The sequence below is a fragment of the Calcarisporiella thermophila genome (assembly GCF_041956535.1).
Source record: "Calcarisporiella thermophila strain CBS 279.70 unplaced genomic scaffold VTP21scaffold_9, whole genome shotgun sequence".
Lineage (NCBI taxonomy): Eukaryota > Fungi > Calcarisporiellomycota > Calcarisporiellomycetes > Calcarisporiellales > Calcarisporiellaceae > Calcarisporiella > Calcarisporiella thermophila.
Window position 1 is genome coordinate 670,388 of NW_027192199.1, and position 19,279 is coordinate 689,666.

The window sequence follows — 19,279 nt, forward strand, 5'->3', positions numbered from 1 at the left end:
AGGGGGAAAAGATAATTCAAAAATTGCGTTCATCCCTATACATATTTGACGGATATAGAATTATTCTAGCACGATTCGTTAATCAATATCAACTAGATTTTGCATATGGGTAACCAGCCTTCATCGGTCGATGTCTCACAACGGCAAGATCTGCAGCCCTCTCCAGATCAGCCGCCACAGCGGAATCCGCCGGATGATCGGATAACGGATAATCGCGATATCTTACACTCTCCGGCAAATCGCCTAGACATTGAGCCCCGCTTACATAGCCTGACATTAGGGGAAAGCTATTCAGACTCTTGGCGTGCATCATCCCCCTTGTCTGGGTGGGGTGGACGAAGAGAAAGCACTTCATGTAAGTAGCCCTATTTATTTGCGGAATCGAGTGAGATTTGACATTAGATTTTAGTAAGAGCAAAAGGAGTAGCAGGAGTACCCACCATTGTGAACTGGACCATGGGCGGAAATCGGGTCTATGTAACCGGAAGCTTTAACGGCTGGAAGGAGAAAATTCCGCTAGTGAAGAGGTATATTGATGGATATATTTCTCTGATGTGGGATTCTGTCCATTTATCTTGTTTTCTTGGAATTAGTTCCCATGATTTTACTACGGTCATCGAGTTACCGCATGGCACCCATCGCCTAAAATTCATTGTCGATGACGAGGTAAATGCTTAAAAGTGGCGTTTGACGCAACTCGGCCGAATTTAATTATGGGGGTTAATTGATAGTGGAAATGCTCCACCGATTACGAGACAGCCACCGATCCCAACGGCAATCTCGTCAACTATATCGAGGTGGTGAGCGACGAGGAGGATATCGATATTTGCTCAACGACGGACCCTCTCGAGCAAAGTAAGTTTAGGTTCTCCCGATGAAGGCCGATACTCTTTGCCACAGCTTTGCCCTTCCTCTCTTCTAGATTCACCTCCTGGCAGCTATGCGGCCGATATCCCTCATTACGAAGAACAGCCTACCCGTGCCCAGCCACCTTCCCTCCCACCTCACCTTGAAAAAGTGCTGCTCAATAGCCACCAAGTCAGCCGCGAGGATAACAGTGTCCTTCCGGTTCCAAATCATGTTGTACTCAATCACCTCTATGCATGCAGTATCCGTGACGGAGTCATGGCTTTGGCTTGCACAGAGCGGTATCGGAAAAAGGTAAGAATGCGTGATGTAGTTGTGACTAGGTAGAGAGTTAACTGAGTGTCCATTTTTCGCCCCTCTAGTATATCACTGTGATGTTTTACAAACCTGTATAGTTCATCTCCCCCTCTTGTTCGCTTTTTGTTATCCCTATCACCTTTCTTATCCCATGTGTGGCTCTTCCTTTTATATTTTCCTCGCGTTTGATTTTCTCTGCATTCTCAGAAAAAGATTTTGCTTTTTCGAATAGATATAATTTCAACTCAAAGCCTTTTTTTTTGTTTTAATTACAGCAAAAGGTGCGTGTTTACTAAGAATGAAGGTGAAGGTTATGAACAAGGTCTACTAAATGAAGGGTGATACCAGTGCACATAAGAAAATAATTTGAATTCTACAGGATGCTATTAGCTCCCTACCAGGGGAAGGGGGTGAGTGAAGGCAGATCAATATACACATAACTCATTAACTAGCGGATACATGGCGTATGTGTATGGGATTGTCTCTTAAGACGGGGGTCAACTAGTAGGTCGATGCGCTAGTCTTAGCAGCGGCCTGCTTCTTGGTCGACTTCTTGGCTTTGGCTTTGGCTTTGGCGGGGGATTTGGCCTGGCCCATCGACTTGGGTTGGGCTGCGGCCGAGACGGGTTGGGGAGCGACCTGCGCCGCTCCGCCAGAGCCACCCCCAAGCAAACCTCCGAGCAGACCACCACCTCCTCCACCTCCAAGGATGCCGCCGAGAGCACCGAGAGGGCCGCCACCCTCACCTCCGAGAACGCCGCCGAGGAGCCCACCGAGGGGTCCATCGCCGCCACCGCCGCCACCGCTGAGGGGGTTCAAGTTGACTGGCTGGAAGGTGTTGCCAACTTGTTCGTTTCCGGTCGGCGACACGCTGTCGCCTCCTGCACGCAATAGACCTTGAGCAGTGTTAACAACCTGCCCCAACGGGTCACGCAAGGTGTCCATGATGGTGTCGCCGATGCCAATGGGGTCGAGGAAGTCGGCCTGACGTTTCTCGAGCGAGCCGTCTAGACTTCGCTTCTTCTTATCGCCTCCTGCAAGCTTGATCCAGCTACAGCTTCCGAAGCCAGTAGGGCTCTGGACCCGCAACAAACAGGCGCCATTGGGTCCCTGGCATTCCACATCAGGCATACGAAGGGAAATGGGATAGGTTCCTCGAGCCCCTACTCCAAGGAGGCCAGGGGCACTTCGCGTCACTTGCACGGGAGTGGAGAAGCTGGATCCGGTTCCGGAGACGTCCAAGAATGCACGCAATGGGCCGCCACCGTCAACGTTGGCAACGCGCCAGGTCATGCCTGCCTCCTCGCCTGCGTTGTAGGTTGGGAGGTCGGAGGCCGGGCTTGGGATTTGAATGCCGGTGCCACAGGGCTGAGCGCTAGTAAACCGGACGCAGTCGATGGTACTGTCGGGCGTGCGTACATTGAAGCCGCGAGGATCAAGGAGCTTGCCGTGACCCAAGGCAACGCCCACAAGCGAGGCCAGAAGAGACAGTTGAATCAGGCAATTGGTCATTCGTGATAGAAGGGAATGAGGGGAAGTATGCTGGGGGGGGGGTTAAGAATGCTATGGAAAAAGGAGTGTGGAGAGAGAATAGAGTAGAGTAGAGAAGAGCAGATTAGAGTAGAGATGGAATGGGCACTTGTTCTGAATTTGATGAAGAGCTGTCGCCTTTATATAACTGGGGCCCCTTTTTGCGGAAAGAAGCAGTAGGAAACTGCGAAGAATTATGACTGAAACCTGCAAAGAAGGTGGTAGGCTCATTATCAGTAAATTAATCGCCCTAATTTGTAAATACGCAGTCGGGCAATAAGCGTAACGGATCACTGCTGTACGACCTCGGCACAGAACACCTGCCCTGTTAGGCAGGCCCAAAGCCTGACTTCCAAAAGCTCTCAAGGCTTCGGGGGGAGCGTGCTTGCTTTTTTTTCGCCTGACGCTACCCAAATCTAAGACATAATCATAACAAACTGTTCTCGCCGGCCTAGCTCTAGGGGGTTACCCCAAATCCACGTACCACATTAGCTTTTGATCTGACTCTGATTGCTCAATGAGGCGCGCTTCTTGAAAAGCTCTGGGCCAATTTAGCTAAGGGTTTTCTAAATTCATTACGCATTGGACATCATCAGGTCAAAAAGGCAGGATGGATTGTTCTAATAAAGATGGCTCGATGTAATTGGCACAGATATATGACAAAAATAGAGAGGGGAGGAGGAGAGTAGCTGGGATTAAACATGTCAAACAATATACAATGAGGATTTATACAAATTATTCTTCCAAAAGCACAAATGACAGCACCATAACCTACACAAATTAGAAAATGACCCGTTCCCACCACAATAAGGTCTAGAAATAGAGAGGAGAGTGTTACATTTCCCACCATGCTACCACAGCAATGACCGCCTGCTTTGAAAACAGCTGGACCCTTCGTCCTCGGCCCCCGCCGCTTGCACTCCTTCATCCCATTCACTTTGATGCATATGCCCGCGGTACAACTCCCTTATTACTTTGCCGTTCAGCAGGGTCTGCTCGACAACGGCCTCCGCGTGGCAAGGTGTAACCCGCCCATACCATATTCCGCGGCGGCCATGTTGCGTATATAAAATGGTGTTGGCCGCAAATTTGTGTCCTAACCAGCGGCAGGGTCTGAGTTTAGATATGAAAAAGAGGAGGCAGAGCAAGAGCCGGCAAACATCTTACCGCTAACATGGCTGATCATATACACCGCAACCCCTCCCTTGGGCTCCTCTTCCCACCTTTGCTTTCCGGCCACACCGTCGAAGCCGACCCGAAACATCCCATGCGATGCAAGCACCTTCTCAAGCTCTCTTCGAAGGATAGGTGCCGTTACGCCGCACCGTTTGTCCCGCCGCCGGTGGGAGCATATCACTATGACCCCATCGAGATCGAGCTCCCTCACCTCAAACTTACTACGGTCTCCTTTGCTTGGGTCATCACTGAGAAAGGTATCGTAAAAAAGCCGAGTATTGGAAGGCGTGACGTTTGCAACGACGATGTTGTCTGGGAAAAGCACCACATCGACTCCACAGTACAAAAATCCGCTCTTAGAATACACACTGGATCGGCTGATATTCGAGACTAAAACCCTGGGTTTCTCCGCACTCCCATGAACCCTTCCTTCCGCATGCAACACTTCCCACAGTGCAGACGCAACCGTGCCGCTGGCTTCCTCGATGCGGTCGGGCCAATCTGCTTTGCCAGTGCAGATCATAACGTGGCTGGAATAGGGCCGGACCGTTCCCTGTAGCGGCGAGTCACGATCAAGCTTGAGGAATGCAGGGTAATGCGGATGAAGCGAGCAGCTATCCGACTGAGCAGCAGGACATGCGACGCAAGGATCTTCAGAAAAGAGATCGGGGGGGACGGGAGGAAGCGAGACAAAAGTCGTGTAAGAAGTGCTTTCGGGAGATGAGCCCATACCTGAGGTTGTGGCTGCGGGCGAAGAATGGGAATCGGTCGGAGGTGCTTGCGGTCGCTGCGGGGGAGATAGAGGAGCATCGGCTGTGGCAGGAGAATCGGTGGATTGCGCGAAAGAGGAAACCGGGATCCAAGACATGAATGAAGACATTGCAGACAATGTCGACTGGAATAGTATGCGGACAGGGTTGTCGAGCATAATGCCACTAATCTAAGGAGCGAGGGTTGAAATGAAAAGCGAGGGAAGGGGGGGGATGGAGGGAGCAGCCGGAAGATACAAAAATGCTTATTTGTTTATTTGTTATAGTTTATTTCAAAATGGTGGTGGTACGACCTGCAGAGTTGCATCTAATAAGATAATCAAATTGGGGGCAGAGATGGAGGAGGAGCAAATATTCACATCCCAACCGTATCATCTGATAGGGAGGTTATCAGGTGTTTTGCTCTTTCCAGTTCGGTTTTCGGCTTGTTTTGTTTAAATTGGCATTTGCTTCGCTAGAGATTTTCATTTCCCATATCGAAGAAGCTATGGTGGATATAACAATTAGCTCTTTAGTCTTTTTCCACTAATTTCCCACTTTTATCCCCCTTGGGGGATAGCTCAAAATCGCGCGCGGTCACGTAAAATTGAAGCTTTTCCTGCCTCCAAAATTTGAACGGGGTGATATTGGGAATAAATTCAATATGTCGCGTAACTCTTTTTCAACGAGGAGAGCTGTCTATATAGCTTCGAGTAATTCTGGCCCACTTTGGAGAGCGCAAGATGATGAGGACACTATCACTAGGGATCCATCTCTCCGTAAGCGTAAGATTGGAGCAAGATGTATAGCCACGACTAGTAACGATCGATTGTAATCATTTATTGATTAGCATTTCCTCAGCATGCCCCTTACTGACAGGTAGATATATTATAGCCCAATTTTCCGCATCATAAATGCCATTCCTCCACCTCCGCCCTCATCCCCACCTTCCTTTGCCCCTTCCGACGATGAAGTACCTAAACTTCGACTAATGCAACCGCAACCTTCGCGGCCTATTCACTTTGCCCATTTTGCATTCCGGCGCAAACCTGTTGTCACACCGAGAAAAAAGAAGCGGAGACTGTGGGTTGAATCGGATATTGCCGATACAATGGGGGCTGACAATTTAGTTATGGCTGCGGTGGATCAGAGGGGATATGTATACTGGATCGATTTCGCAGCAAATAGGTAGGTACGATGATGCCCGATGGTGAAAAGTACACATTTCAACTTAATAGAATATGTGACGGCTAGATATACTCTCGTGACAAAAACTGGCGTATGTGCCTCGGCAGTAGAAGTGATAGCTGGAGAAGGCCACAGTGAGATTGTGGTTGGGTTTTCCGATATGTCACTTCGGAGTTACTCAACTGGTATGATTCCCTCTGCTAATAATCAAGGCTGCTGGCATTTTAACTTTTCTCCTCTCACTCTTCTGAACCTCGACAGAAACTCGTCAGCAGCGAGCCGATATAAGACTTCAATCACATATTGGCCCCATCCATACGTTTTCCTCCCACCCCACTCTCCCTCTTTTACTTGCTACCTCCTCCACGGAGGCCACTCTCTGGGACACTCGCGACTGGAGTAAATTACGTGTACTCTCCTCACCTCTTTTCCTTCCAATATACCATGCGTTGTTTACACCTACTGGAGAGGAAATCGCCACAAGTTTTGGGGATGCAAGCGTTGTCGTCTGGGAACTAGATGGGTTGGCACAGGTATGGAAGGTGGTTGGACTAGAGGGTGCGAAAGAAAAAGAGGCAAAGGGGCCCGTGTTGGCAATAAATGAGGATTTAATGGCAATCGGATGGAATGGCCTGGTGCAAATATGGCGACGCAAAGAGAGAAGGCTCGCTCGAATCATTCCGCTAGAACGTATCACCTCCTCGCCCATCTCGCAGCTCATCTTTCTCCCGGCACAAAATGATTCCAAAAATCTTCATACCCTTATAGTAAGATTCACAAATGGCCGCGCGGTTTTTCTGGAGTTTGAACCATATGGCTCCCATCCTGCCATTGTACACCGTCTTCGAGGCATCGACAAAGTCAGTGAGCTGGAGGTTCGGGGAAATCTGATTGCCGGGATTGGCGAAGAAGGAGGGACGATTTGTGTGTGGGAGCTAGAGGAGCTTGTCGGTGGCGCTAGGAAAGAGCAGCGAGAAGGCATACCGGCTGTAAGTAAAGATGGCGAAACTGATAGCGAGGCGTCACTGTTGAGTGATGAGCCATCTATATTCCAATGGCACGAGGGCAAAGAAGAGAAGGAAATAGGGGGTGACGGGCAGAGGAATAAAAGAACACGTGAGTCGCGTCCTGGAAACGAATTGAATCGCGAAGCCCTCCTGAAGAATTTAAAGAAGGCTGGAAAATACCCAACCAAATATCGTTCTCAAATTTGGAAGTTTCTTCTTGGCTTGCGGGGTGAGGACTCCAACGTCCTATGTGAGTGTGCACACCAGACTATACTAGATCGAGTGATCTGCTCTTTTGGCAAATGGCTTGGCCGATTGGAGCACACGCAACAGCCAAACACCTCGGATCCTATGTTCTTAGAGAAGTGGACCTCTGTGGTTGCAACGCGCCTTTTTCAGGTGTTCTCTGGGCCAGCTAGAGTAAGAAGTGAGGAGGAGAAGAGGAGAGAAGAGCCAAAAGTGGCTATATTGACGATCGAGGCGCTAAAGTGCATTTACGAAAAATGGCAAATCTCGAATTCTAACGTAGAGGTGGTACTTGATATCGTGAGCCAGAGCAACAGATGGCTGGTCCGCCATTTGAAGGAGTGCGAGATTGTGAGTAGCAGTCGAAGTTTACCGAGGGAGAAAGCTCATTAAATCCATGTAATTTTTGGATAGGACGGCTCGAGTTGGATGGCCGATGTTTGGATCCTTCCGGTAGGCCCCTCTCAGCGAGAGGACGATGGATGGCCCATCCTTTTTGATCATCTCATATCCCACTCGCGCTGCTTTTGCGAGTTCATGATGGCAGCAAGATTGCTTCATCTACAGAAACAGCTTATCCGTACTCAGGAATTTGAAGATTTGATCGCGAACGATATCATTCCAATTGAGGATTTGTTGGACAACACTTACTACATTGTGCGTGAAATCGCCAAGACTGCGGACGTGGAGCAGAAACAAGTACCTAGGAAGCGAACAGCAAGCTCCTCCCCAGATGCACAAGCACGTGCGCCACCGCCATTTCGGATCGGCGTACCAAGAACGACGAAGATGTTGGAGAAGGATGCCGGAGAGGAGAGGACTTGTGAAAAACCAGTCGCCCGAATGACTTCTGTAGATATATGGAACCAAATATATCTTGAGGAAGTGGAGATAGTACGGCAAAAGTAAATATCGAAACATGCTTCATGCTATCTACATGGAGGCTAACGGATTTTATTTTATTTCGCACTTTAGGCTATTCGGTAAATCTGAAGAGCACTCTGACGACATACCTATGTAATTGTACCATATGCTTAGCTCTAATTGTGTTGATAATTTTGTAATGTTAAAATGTGGATTTGGATTTTTCGAAGGTCCATTCATAATCTGCAACCTTCTGAAATTTCACCGCGTTAACAATATTAGGGACAGAGAAAAATAATAATTTATGATATTATTAAGATTAATATAATTCCATTAGTTTCACATGGTATAATGCTATCTCGATCCACACCCGAAAGAACCGACCCTGTACAGCATCAAAATAACCACCATCACCAACCGACACTAAAATATCCATCCATCGTCCTAGAGCAGGTGTTAATAGTGGGTGCCTCCCTTTTAGGCGGACTGCGGCTATATGGTGGGAAGGGTGACAATGCGATCGTAGGCGTAGATCTGGCTGCATTTTCACTGGTGGCATGGCTTGTATACTTCTTACCATTCCGGAATCGCTCAAAAGCAGAGGACACACCCACATCGCCACCTGGAGAAGGGCGGAGAAGGGAGCGATTCGATGGCGCTGTGCGAGAATTAGAGGATTGTGAGGCGACCCCCGTGCATCGACTATGGGGTGTACCGGCAAAGTATTATAGGTGTGCAGAGTTTTGCTGTAGCTGCATGCGAAAAAAAGGAAATAGCCAGTATTGATCTATTAATGCTTCGATATATAGGCCGTTCGCTGACGATGGGGCTCTGTACGGACTACTCCTACTCCCTACGCTTGCTGCTGCAAAACTGCTGGATGCCTTGAAAGTTGGCGGTCATCCTGTCAACCTCGATTATTATCGTTCCTATCTTGAACTATGTCTACTTTTGAGCAGCTTGACGCTTCCACACCTTTTCACCTCCAAGCTCCGTCCCCCTCCCACTCGCTCTCCAACCGGCATCCTAACGCTGGTGGAGGCGGCGACCGTGTTCGGGGGAATTGGACTTGTCCTATTGATCGAGACCACGAATTTCATGCCAACTCTGCATAGTAATAAGCAATCCTTGTGAATTTGATACGAGGGAGCATGTGCACTAACCCATTTGTAATAGAGCTTCCCTGGCAGTATACCCTGTTTGGAGTCGTGTTCTATAAACTGGTGCTCTATTTCCTCGCCTTCGCCTGCAAGCGAAGTTTTACACTAGGCGAAATGGTAGCGGTGGCTCAGGCTTTAACGGTGCTGACGATGCAGGCATGGTTGGAAACCGCTGATAAGGTATTGTATCCCTTTCGAGAACAGGGCTACGCGTGGGACTCTGACTGGCATCTCTTTTGGATCTCTTAGCTCAACTGGTTTCTTCTCCCCGATTTCGCCCGAAATCAAACACCCGACTTGGTGCAAACACATATCCACGCTCTCATCCTCGGGGTTCTTGTCGCTGCGCTTGTGACCTACCCAGTCCTTGCGTGGAGCCGCCGGCTGGCGCAAACACCCACCTGGAAGAGCAAAAATGCCGCCGGGCTTGAGCGGTCAAAGCGGTTGGCTGCTGCCAGTGTGTATCTTGGTCTGGTGGCCGTAGTGCTTGTGCTGGTGAGCCCGTGGGTGCAGACCGTGGCGGGAGTCAATCCGTTCGCGTGGGTGATTACATTTATTTTCGGAAGAGTCGCCCGCGTGATGCTATGTGTCTATTGGGCGGTGTGCGTGATAGTGTCCGTGACCTTCATGGCACTCTTGCAGCGCCAGCGCCGGAACAATCGCCCCATGCTTAGCCTGAACAGCAAGCGCAAGTTCTTCCACGCAGTAGCGGTGTTTTTGTTTGTGCCTGGATACATCTTTGACGCCGCTCTGCTTCGGTTGGCGTTCGGGGTCGCCTTAGCGGCATTCTTGTACATAGAGCAGTTGCGATATTTCGCGGTGCAGCCATACGGACGAGCGCTGCATGTTTTTCTTGCCGACTTTCTGGACCCGAGAGACGTGGGGCCCGTCATCCTCAGCCATACGTACTTGTTGGTTGGATGTGCAAGCACGGTCTGGCTCGCGCATCCAAACACGAATAACTGGGTGGGCGCGCTGAGCGGTGTACTGAGCCTAGGGTTTGGAGACGCGCTGGCCTCGATCGTTGGCAAACGGTGGGGACGACATCCATGGCCGCAGTCAAACAAGACCGTAGAGGGGAGCGCTGCATTCATAGGGAGTGTGATCGCCACTACGGCTGCCATTGCTTGGTGTTTAGGGATAGCGTGGGGTTCTGGGGAATGGCTGAGGTTCACGGTGGTTGTTTTGCTGACGGCCACAATAGAAGCTATATCACGACAGAACGACAACCTATTCATACCGCTATATATGTTCTCCCTTCTCTCTCTAGTTGCTTGAATTTCCTCCAAAATATCGAACTTAATAGAGACTCTAATGATCTATTTCGAATATGACGGCGAGAAACGCAAGCGGCCCCACGTCGAAAGACATGGATTCCCCGTTAAAGCCTGCAATAGAATGAAACCAAACGGGCTCCGCCGAGCCTTTGATTTTAAGTCAATTTCAATTGTGGCTCTACTGACCAAGTATGAGCATAACGCGTAAATTCGGGTGGGGAACACAAGGAAACTCTATTCTTTCGCAAAAATAATAAAAAAAAGAGTAATTACACCAGATCATATATGCCAACATCAAAGGAGTCGACCACCATCTCAGAGGATCAAAAGGACACCACGATACTCCGCCGGAATCGCCCAGGCACAAAGGCTGAGGTTAGTGTGGCGTCTCATCATTTTTACATTCTCCAATCTAAATCTAAACTTCTTTTCTCAGGAGCTCTACAACTGGCCCCACACCACCCACGATCACCTCGATTCCGCCTTCTCACTGCAGGAGTATCTTCAGTCGCTCATCCGTCATGAGCGCGCCGATGTCGACTCGCAGGTGACCCTGCCAGATGGACAAACTGCAGAGGTGTGGCAGTACGAACATCTAAGGCAGCTCTGCCTTGAATTAACTCAGTTCATTGCTTTGCTGGCTCCCGAATGTACAAAAGAGACTTGCCCCGAAATGCGGGCTGTAGAATGGCTGTATCTGTGCTCGGCCCACACTACACCGCAAAATGTAACATATGCATCCCCTCTCCTTCATGCCGATCTTTTTCTCCATAATTGAATTCTCCTCCATTATCTAGTGCTGCGCGATAGATTATATGGTGCACACTCTCGACGGGGCAACCACCCTTCTCAATAGTAATCGTTATTTTCCTAGCCGCATCTCCATCCCCGATTCTTCCGTCAAGCATTTCCAGTCGATTGCCCGCCGACTGTACCGAATATTTGCGCACGCATACTATAGGCATCGGGAAGCGTTCGAGAGTTTTGAGGTAGGATTGCATACGAGAACGGGAATTGAAGCCAAAGGTCACTAAATCCTCTCTTGTGATAATAGAATGAAACGCATCTCTACACGAGGTTTTTGCGGCTCTCCGAGGTGTTCAATTTAGTGCCCAAGTCACTCATCATTATTCCACAGCAATCGCCTGGCAATACCGTCGCGGTTGACACATAGCCAAGCTCAAAAGAATCGGCGAAGTGGCTCCGAGCTCATCTCTATATCCATCCTTGTTATCCTTCTAGTGTGTTTTTTTTTTCCTGCATCCAAGCCTATTCCGTTTCTCTGTTTTCGTCACTCTTCCGAATAGACGACAAACAAGGCGAATCTTTTGAGCAAGAGTAATATATCTAATTTAGACAAAACAAAATAAACTAATGATAGCACGATAAAACAAACATGTTATGACACAAGGTAAATAGAGGAGTATAAAGAACACGAAGCAGAGTGAAGGATATTTAGTGTTCGAGGATTAAGATGGAGCGAGGGAGGGAGGGAGGGAGGTTTTGGAGGGAAAACCAAAAAGGAATCATTATTCGGAAGCAGCGTGGTGGGTTTGTGGACTAGCTACCAGATAGTATGGAAGACAAGGAACCAGTTTCGAATTCTTCTCACATTGAATCAGCCATTCCGGCTTGACAATCGGAATGGACAGGCGCATGGCCTTTTCGAAGTTCTTTCCCCCCGGCAGCGTCGCAATCAAGTGCGTGGTATCGCTGGTCACCTCTTCATTCCACTGGGCATCCACTCGCTGGATCACTTCTTTGAGGTCTGTGATTGTTTTGTCGATCGCATCCTGCGCGCCATCGAATGCACCGAACGAAATATTTAATCCAGTGAGATTCGCCATGGCATGGGTCCGCACACGGACTTTGTTCGATGGGTAGACCCCCGCTGATGTCCGAAGGATGAGACCAAAATCGTACGCATGCTCTACCTCAAGGCCCGAAATCTTGGCAGTCAGCTCGTCTTTCCCTCTGGTCTGCAACAGCTGGCCATCGCGGTGCACCTCTAGCCTGCGGAACTCGGAAGAATGAAGGACAAGTGGATCCCACTCGAGAGTCACGCTGGTCTGGGTGATTGCGCGAACTCTGAGTACAGGGGCTTCCGGAGAATGCGTGCCAAATTCGTTCAGAATCGTGTCCTGAATTTGCCAGAATTCGTTTTGCTGCCTCTGTTCAGCATCACGATTCCGTTGAACCGAAATATTGACAATACTACCCGATGTTACGCCCTTTGGCAGGAGGAGCGAGGGGAATTCGATCAGGTGGTGGTCCGCGGTTAAGAGAAGGGCCTGAATTCAAATCCATGGAGACGATCCCACATTAATATAGATGAATGACGCGTCCCTACGAAATAATTCCAACTTACCATGCCTGCATCTAGTTTGCCCACGGTAAATTGGACGGATGAAGAAGATGCTGCCATGATTGCTTTTCTAATTTAAAGCTCGCTTTTGGTATAGAGGTAAGAAGCTTATACTCGAATATACTATGTTAAATGTGGCTTTGAAAATAAAAGTCTGTAATTTTTAATTAGCCGCACAAAGTTTTCTAGACAAGAGAGAATGAAAAGAATAAAAGGCAATAAACCGTATGCATGAAGCAGCTAAAAGTATAATGGAGGAAGTAAAGATAAAAGGCGATAAACAAATTAAGCTATTTCTTTTTCACAAACTACTGATACAACTGCCAAACATTTTCCGGAGAATGTCCCTATTATATTGGAAGACAAAACGGTGAAGAAATGAAATTGCCAAGACGAAATATCCAATGCTTACCGGCCATAAGGGATGTAGCTCGCACTAAATGGAGAGGAGGGGCGAAAAAAAGTATAAGTAATAGTACTCTCCAATTTCATCAGGAATCACTCTACTCACATATACCAAACAAGTGCAACAAATTGAATAATCACGAGGATAATTACAAGAATCGCGTTTTGCAGCTGTCAGGTAGAGTTTAAGTTAAGTAATATAGATGAGAATAAGAGATGTATGAGGGAAATGTACCGTAAAAGCAACCACAAGAGTGGCAACCAGGACGCCTAGATACACGACGGAGGCAACCACTCGCACTGTTGTAATGGAATAGATATTAGCCCCTGTACCCCCTGAAAACCCAAAAATCATCACAATAGTGCAGTACCAGGCGCAAACATGGTTTTTAATTGTTTCAGGAACCCTACAATAAACCCCGTACTACCGAGTCAAAAGATATTAGAGTGCAGGAAATGGGATGGAGAAATTCAAAGTGTACCTAACAAGCGATAGGATATTGCCTAATGTATAGAGAACGGCAAATCCGGCGATATTTAGGAATGTTAAGAAGATGGTGGACTAGTACATGAATCAGAAACATCAACCATTTCAAATTAGCCAGGAATTGGTCATCATTTCGGGATGCTTACGAGGATAGAAATAACTAGCCCAAGGAAGAAGCTAATACAGTTGAAGATTAGCAAAATATGCTACAATAGAATTTAATGATTGATGTCCTTGAATACCATATGCCAAATCCATAGAAACGCTGTGTTCTCGTTAATGTGCAGCACATGTTAAAAGAGTCTAATGCACATATAAGCATAGGGAAGTGAAGGAAATGGTTGATAAAGTGAAAGCCAAGCATTCAAACAGTTCAACATACCGTCCATCATCCCTGTGGAGACGCATCATACAAATAGAATGGAACATAAAGAATCAATTTAGACATTTTTTTTCCAATAGTTAGACATTCCCGCAAGAAATTCAAATCTAAACCAGTGGGAAAATCTATCCATATGATGTCAAATGCAAATTCATATTTACCCTGATCGTCCGAGCTCTGAAATCGTGTAAATGGTAGTGACATTTTTGGATATGCTTCTTATGAATAAAAACACGGTATGCTTCTGGTAAGGGATGATAATAATGGCTGTTTCTCTTAAGGTGACGATGGGATCACGATCCTGAATAAAAATGTTCGAGATGGGGAAAAGCAGCTGTTCCTATTACTGCGGCAAGGATTTTGTGTAACTGGATAACCACAATCCGGCGGTTTATGGCTTGTAATTCGGTCATGGAAGCTTAATATTTCCATGTCAATTAAATAAATGTCCATTTTATTCTTCGATATGATACAAGTGATGACAGAGAGCAGCCCGCACCCCCCTCTTCTTCTTTCCTTTTCTGCACTACTGCGAAGATCGAAATTGCTGTAAATGCTGCTGCAAAAGTTGCATAATCTGCGGTGTGATTTGAGGGGTGATGGTCGCACCCGCAGAGCTTGCGCCGTTACCCCCACCAAGACTCGTGGCATCAAGGGTAGTGGATGCGGTCCCAGTCAAGTTAAGAAAATTGGAACCTGCAGTCGCTGCAGTCTGAGGCAAGAGTTGAGCCAGTGCTCCCAATAATGCCTGGTGCTGCTGGGCTTGGGTCTGTTGTTGCTGTTGTCTTTGCTGCTGTTGTTGCTGCTGTTGTTGCTGGGCCTGCTGATACTTGAGCAGTCGTTCTTGTTCCGCCCGCACCCGTAATGCCTCTTGATATTGCTGCTGAGCCGCAGAGCTAGCTATCCGTTCATCCATAACCACATGGCGCTCACACATCACCGCTAAATAGGTGGGGTGCGACTTTTCAGCCTCCTTTTTAACGTATTCAAAATATTGGGCGAGGAGTTCTTGTTTGCGCTCAAGGGTATTTTTAGCAAAGGCAGCCTCTTCTTCGGAGGTAAGGGGTGGAGGGGAGAGGAGGCTCTTTTTGGGGAATTGGAAGACGTGGTATGGAAGGAGACGCTCAACCGCATCTTTAATGGAGCTAAAAGGGCGTCTCAGGTCAGGATTGGTTGCTGCGCGCTGATCCTCCATAAGTTGCTGGGTTATTCTATCATCCGAACGAAGTGAAGGAGACATGAGCATCAGTATACATGGGGGACGCCAATGGATTAAACACCCATACTCACCGCCGCTTGACTTCATTTTGGTGCGCAATCTCTTCAGCACTGCGCTTCACCCCCTTGTCATCAGTGGTTTTTGCCTGCGCTGTTACGGAGACAGGAGTGGGCGTAGGGGTCGACACATTCCCAGCTCCACTAGTATTTGGCGTCCTCACCTGATGATCGATCGAGGGGGTAATGGAGCGCTTTTTTGAATATCTTCCCGTTTTCAAGTACTTTCTGGTTGTTTTTTCTCCGGTACTCCCCGTGTTTAATACCGGCTGTGTATGCCTCACGGGGGTGACCATCCCTGACGAAGGAGCCACGGGTGTATTGGAGGCGGGGCGCAGCGCAGTTTGTGAGTTATGGAAACGCTGAATGTGTTCTATAAGGCGGGTGCGCTCAGCCTCAGACAACGAGCTTACGGACATGTTGTCTGGTAGTTTGTATACTATTTGATCGCGCTTGCGTACCATTAACACCGTCTGGCCCGAAAGCTCAATTTGGGTGACCTGCTCTTCTTCGACGGGGAAGACATTCGGAGGCTGCTGTTGGTGCGAGGAGGTGGAGCGGAGAGGTGTCGAGGATGTGGCGGAGGGAGTGGGGGTGAGTGTGGATTGGGCGTGTTGTTGGTTGGTCAAGTTTGGAGTGGCATTGCTGCTAGAGTTGGTTGCTGGAGTTGATGTGGGAAAAGCGGTAGATTTGTTTGGTTTTGATGATGGTGTAGAGTAATCCTCCCCCTGCGAAGAACCAGCATTGCTTTCGTCACTCGACGTTTGGTCATCGCTCTCTGCCTGAATTGAGAATATTTAGTACGACTTGGCTATGTTTGCATCAGGTCAAGGATCACTTACTTCGCTCTCTTCCTCATCACTATCATAAACTTTTGCATTTTCGTTTTTTTCGCGCGATGCGGCATCGTCGCTCTGGTAGTTGTATTCTTCATCAAAGCCCTTCCCACTCATGTCAGCAATTAAATCGGGGCTAGAGAGGCCTGACGGAAAAGAGAGATCGTCTGCCTCGCTCATGGGTGGAATGATAGGCCAATGCGGAAAGGTATTGAACAGAAGAAATCAATGCAATCAAGTCGCCAAACTTAGATAACAATAAGTTGAAAAAAAAGTTAGGGTGAAAAGGCGATGAGAGATATAAGACTCGAGAAAAGTATGATGCGGGGACACACTACTCCTGCGCTAATCACGGCCCATTCGAGATCTTTCTCTTTACTTTCCCTCTTGAAAATCCCTTTCAACTATAAAATCGGCTGCGACACATTCAGAGTTCTGAAACCTTCAGCCCCAATCGTGGATGATAAAACCCCGCAGCCTTGGAAGTGAAAATCCCTCTACCACAATCTTCTTATCCAGAAATCTTCCAAAGTAAAGCAACCAAACCATGGCTCTTATCAATGAATCATCCAACGTATCAAGTGAAAGTGACTCAAGTAGTAGTAATTATGCCATCCCCCTCCAAAGCTTTTTTCTTGCAGAGGAGGACGGGATGGCAGATGAATCCGTTGCTACAGCCGTGTGCTTCACTACCTCCGGCACCAACAAGGAGAAGGTCTTTTATTATTCACCGTGTAAGTACTTTTTCCTCATTGCAAAATCATTTCACCCTCCCTAATCGAATCTGCTGTTGTTTGCCTGCACCGGACTCTAGTCGGTAGGTCCACCGGGTGGTATTCCTGACGTCCCTTCAAGGCCAAAAGGGAGACCCCCCTCCGACAGAATCACTAACTACAGGAAGCGAGAGAAGGAGCATCAGCAGTGGCGTGGCTCTGTTGATGGAGGCAGCAAGGGTGGCAAACGCAACTTGTCGACTGAGAAGATCGATGCAGTAGTGACCGTGCACCTGGAGAATCATAGCTGGCAGGGCACTGTCATCGATAAGACCCTTATGCTTATGTGCCCTTTGATTGGAGAAGATATTGATCTTCGAGAAAGGTAAATATCTATTTTTTTTTTTGTTGTGCTACTCTACCTCAAGTGCATGCTAATGATCGATGTGTCATCAAGTTTGGTGACGGTTCTGGAACTAGCTGAGCAATGCCTAGAGTGCCATCGGGTGATCATCTGCCTGGAGCGCCAGGCGCGCGCACTCAACATTGTGCATGACCTTTTATTTGTCGGATTCGAACCGCTCCACGGAGTTCAAGCTGTGAGCTACCTGTCGCCCGCCTCTTTTGACGTGAAAAAGTACCTACTGCTGAGCATTGACCTCTAGCTCGCTTACTTCTCTTCATAGTTAAATTATGTTGAATGTTATTGGTTTCAAGCCTGACATAGTGCACTTCTCTCTTTTTTTTTTCCCTTAAACATACTATTCTATACATATATACATACACACATAGGTGTACTTAATCTGCTATTTTAAGTTCAGTGTACTTTTTGATGAGTAATATAAACAATTATTTCATTCAGTTTCGGGACAAGTGGTCTTGTGGATGAAGGGAGGTTTATTTTTTTATTACGAAATAGCATTTGGACAGCTTAGAAGACTATAATGCAAGGAGGAGAGATAAGAACAAAAACAAGATTCAGTAAGTCCGCTTTCAAGATAAACTTTAAAATGCATCCTATGCTTACCGGAACCGGCGCTAGAGGCGATACGGGGCCACAGGTCAGCGCACTCCTTACCCACAGGGCCGGTGATGGCGGAGCCCTTCATTTCACCCTTGGGATTAATGATAACTCCGGCATTGTCTAAAGGAATAATGTGAATAAGCCATTCTCGTGAGTTCGGTCCACTGAGTGAAAACACCAAAGCTACCTTCGAAGTAGATGAAAACACCGTCGCGACGACGCCAGGCCTTACGCTGACGAATAATGACAGCGGGCATAACTAAACAGCAAAAGCGGCAAGAACGAGTTTACACATTTCATTAGCCTGGGTCGACCCTTTCCAAAGATTAACCAGCCAGCTTACCCTTCTTCCTCAACTCCGGCTTGCCCTTCTTTACAGTGGCCATCACCATGTCGCCCACACCAGCGGCGGGTAACCGATTCAAACGGCCTTTGATACCCTTAACGGCGATGATATACAAGTTCTTAGCGCCAGAGTTATCGGCACAGTTGACAACGGCGCCGACAGGCAGACCGAGGGTCATGCGTAACTTGTTACCGGAGGCTATGTTTAGTATCAAAGGTAAGTGGCTCCGTATTTAACAGTGAGAATTTAAAGAAAGCGGCCTACCTCCTCCGCGACCTGTAGTGGGGGGTGGTCAAAGGCAAATAAAAAAGAAACTGTTAATTTAAACTCATCAAAACGAAATCCAAGCGATCCATCTCTTCGAGAGATCCAATGCCACCCGATCTGGAAAGTGGCGGTGTCCCGCTCCTGTGATGGAACAGAGTCCTTGCCTTCCTCCCGCGGTGGAATTTGGATCGCGGGTTTGCGATGCATCAATTCGACCATTACCTCTCTAGATAAGATACAAAAGCATTAGCATTACCATCCATCAAGTAGACCATCCATCCATCCGCTTCCTCATTGGCAGCATGCTCACCTTAGACATCTTGTGCGCTTAGGAGTATACGAGGAAGAAAAGAAAGAAAAAGGAGGAGCCTCCTTAGTGCGGAAGGAGGGCTCCCTTGAAAGCCATTTGGGAAGAAGATTTCAGAGGATCTGATGCAAGCCCATTTGCGTAAAGGACCAAATTAGGCGCATTACATAAGTGAGGGAGGATGTATGACGAGGTTAACCCATGAAGAGAGTTGCTATGCTAATAATATTAAGGCACGGCGGGCGCCCTTCATATTGATATTATTAAATAGAATAGATGTGCCGAGTATAATTGAGTTGAATTAAAACACTCAAGCTCTCAAAGCTAATGTATATGGTGTTGTAAGAACAGGAATTATTAAGGGGGATTTTCATACTAGTTGCTCTTCTGGGCACAAGGCCCGAAGGGTAATTCGCCCGATTCGTAGCGACTGCTGCCGGCAGGGAAGCATTTTTTTTTGATAAATGCCTTTCGCGAGAAGTGTTGCAAATGGGACAGCAGGCCGCGTCCA

General features: G+C 47.8%; 11 protein-coding genes across 11 annotated transcripts; 5 read left to right on the forward strand and 6 right to left on the reverse strand.

Moving 5' to 3' along the window:
- Positions 1 to 105: 105 nt before the first annotated feature.
- On the forward strand, positions 106 to 1,262 carry VTP21DRAFT_11639 (uncharacterized protein; the record flags this gene model as incomplete). Its single annotated transcript, XM_069391105.1, has 6 exons — positions 106 to 355; positions 410 to 527; positions 594 to 666; positions 732 to 855; positions 923 to 1,161; positions 1,230 to 1,262. 6 exons carry the CDS (start codon positions 106 to 108, stop codon positions 1,260 to 1,262), a joined length of 837 nt encoding a protein of 278 aa, XP_069252270.1.
- A 403-nt stretch (positions 1,263 to 1,665) lies between these two features.
- Positions 1,666 to 2,676, reverse strand: VTP21DRAFT_11640 (uncharacterized protein; the record flags this gene model as incomplete). The annotated part of the gene is made up of 1 exon (XM_069391107.1): positions 1,666 to 2,676. The coding sequence occupies one exon, from the start codon at positions 2,674 to 2,676 to the stop codon at positions 1,666 to 1,668; it is 1,011 nt and encodes a 336-aa protein (XP_069252271.1).
- An 869-nt stretch (positions 2,677 to 3,545) lies between these two features.
- Positions 3,546 to 4,798, reverse strand: VTP21DRAFT_11641 (uncharacterized protein; the record flags this gene model as incomplete). The annotated part of the gene is made up of 2 exons (XM_069391108.1): positions 3,546 to 3,790; positions 3,862 to 4,798. The coding sequence occupies 2 exons, from the start codon at positions 4,796 to 4,798 to the stop codon at positions 3,546 to 3,548; spliced, it is 1,182 nt and encodes a 393-aa protein (XP_069252272.1).
- Positions 4,799 to 5,283: 485 nt separating this feature from the next.
- On the forward strand, positions 5,284 to 8,081 carry VTP21DRAFT_11642 (uncharacterized protein; the record flags this gene model as incomplete). Its single annotated transcript, XM_069391109.1, has 6 exons — positions 5,284 to 5,450; positions 5,514 to 5,807; positions 5,874 to 5,992; positions 6,069 to 7,411; positions 7,475 to 7,965; positions 8,036 to 8,081. 6 exons carry the CDS (start codon positions 5,284 to 5,286, stop codon positions 8,079 to 8,081), a joined length of 2,460 nt encoding a protein of 819 aa, XP_069252273.1.
- Positions 8,082 to 8,275: 194 nt separating this feature from the next.
- VTP21DRAFT_11643 (uncharacterized protein) lies at positions 8,276 to 10,362 on the forward strand (the record flags this gene model as incomplete). The annotated part of the gene is made up of 4 exons (XM_069391110.1): positions 8,276 to 8,655; positions 8,734 to 9,038; positions 9,101 to 9,264; positions 9,334 to 10,362. The coding sequence occupies 4 exons, from the start codon at positions 8,276 to 8,278 to the stop codon at positions 10,360 to 10,362; spliced, it is 1,878 nt and encodes a 625-aa protein (XP_069252274.1).
- Positions 10,363 to 10,646: 284 nt separating this feature from the next.
- On the forward strand, positions 10,647 to 11,535 carry VTP21DRAFT_11644 (uncharacterized protein; the record flags this gene model as incomplete). The annotated part of the gene is made up of 4 exons (XM_069391111.1): positions 10,647 to 10,736; positions 10,798 to 11,088; positions 11,159 to 11,350; positions 11,416 to 11,535. The coding sequence occupies 4 exons, from the start codon at positions 10,647 to 10,649 to the stop codon at positions 11,533 to 11,535; spliced, it is 693 nt and encodes a 230-aa protein (XP_069252275.1).
- Positions 11,536 to 11,890: 355 nt separating this feature from the next.
- On the reverse strand, positions 11,891 to 12,786 carry VTP21DRAFT_11645 (uncharacterized protein; the record flags this gene model as incomplete). Its single annotated transcript, XM_069391112.1, has 2 exons — positions 11,891 to 12,652; positions 12,730 to 12,786. The coding sequence occupies 2 exons, from the start codon at positions 12,784 to 12,786 to the stop codon at positions 11,891 to 11,893; spliced, it is 819 nt and encodes a 272-aa protein (XP_069252276.1).
- Positions 12,787 to 13,027: 241 nt separating this feature from the next.
- Positions 13,028 to 14,204, reverse strand: VTP21DRAFT_11646 (uncharacterized protein; the record flags this gene model as incomplete). The annotated part of the gene is made up of 10 exons (XM_069391113.1): positions 13,028 to 13,073; positions 13,139 to 13,162; positions 13,238 to 13,302; positions 13,367 to 13,431; positions 13,503 to 13,555; positions 13,614 to 13,693; positions 13,765 to 13,795; positions 13,861 to 13,921; positions 14,001 to 14,012; positions 14,162 to 14,204. 10 exons carry the CDS (start codon positions 14,202 to 14,204, stop codon positions 13,028 to 13,030), a joined length of 480 nt encoding a protein of 159 aa, XP_069252277.1.
- A 322-nt stretch (positions 14,205 to 14,526) lies between these two features.
- Positions 14,527 to 16,291, reverse strand: VTP21DRAFT_11647 (uncharacterized protein; the record flags this gene model as incomplete). Its single annotated transcript, XM_069391114.1, has 3 exons — positions 14,527 to 15,211; positions 15,291 to 16,057; positions 16,118 to 16,291. The coding sequence occupies 3 exons, from the start codon at positions 16,289 to 16,291 to the stop codon at positions 14,527 to 14,529; spliced, it is 1,626 nt and encodes a 541-aa protein (XP_069252278.1).
- A 380-nt stretch (positions 16,292 to 16,671) lies between these two features.
- Positions 16,672 to 17,489, forward strand: VTP21DRAFT_11648 (uncharacterized protein; the record flags this gene model as incomplete). The annotated part of the gene is made up of 3 exons (XM_069391115.1): positions 16,672 to 16,845; positions 16,926 to 17,209; positions 17,282 to 17,489. 3 exons carry the CDS (start codon positions 16,672 to 16,674, stop codon positions 17,487 to 17,489), a joined length of 666 nt encoding a protein of 221 aa, XP_069252279.1.
- Positions 17,490 to 17,755: 266 nt separating this feature from the next.
- Positions 17,756 to 18,680, reverse strand: VTP21DRAFT_11649 (60S ribosomal uL14 domain-containing protein; the record flags this gene model as incomplete). Its single annotated transcript, XM_069391116.1, has 5 exons — positions 17,756 to 17,763; positions 17,852 to 17,968; positions 18,036 to 18,107; positions 18,192 to 18,378; positions 18,459 to 18,680. The coding sequence occupies 5 exons, from the start codon at positions 18,678 to 18,680 to the stop codon at positions 17,756 to 17,758; spliced, it is 606 nt and encodes a 201-aa protein (XP_069252280.1).
- Positions 18,681 to 19,279: the final 599 nt, after the last annotated feature.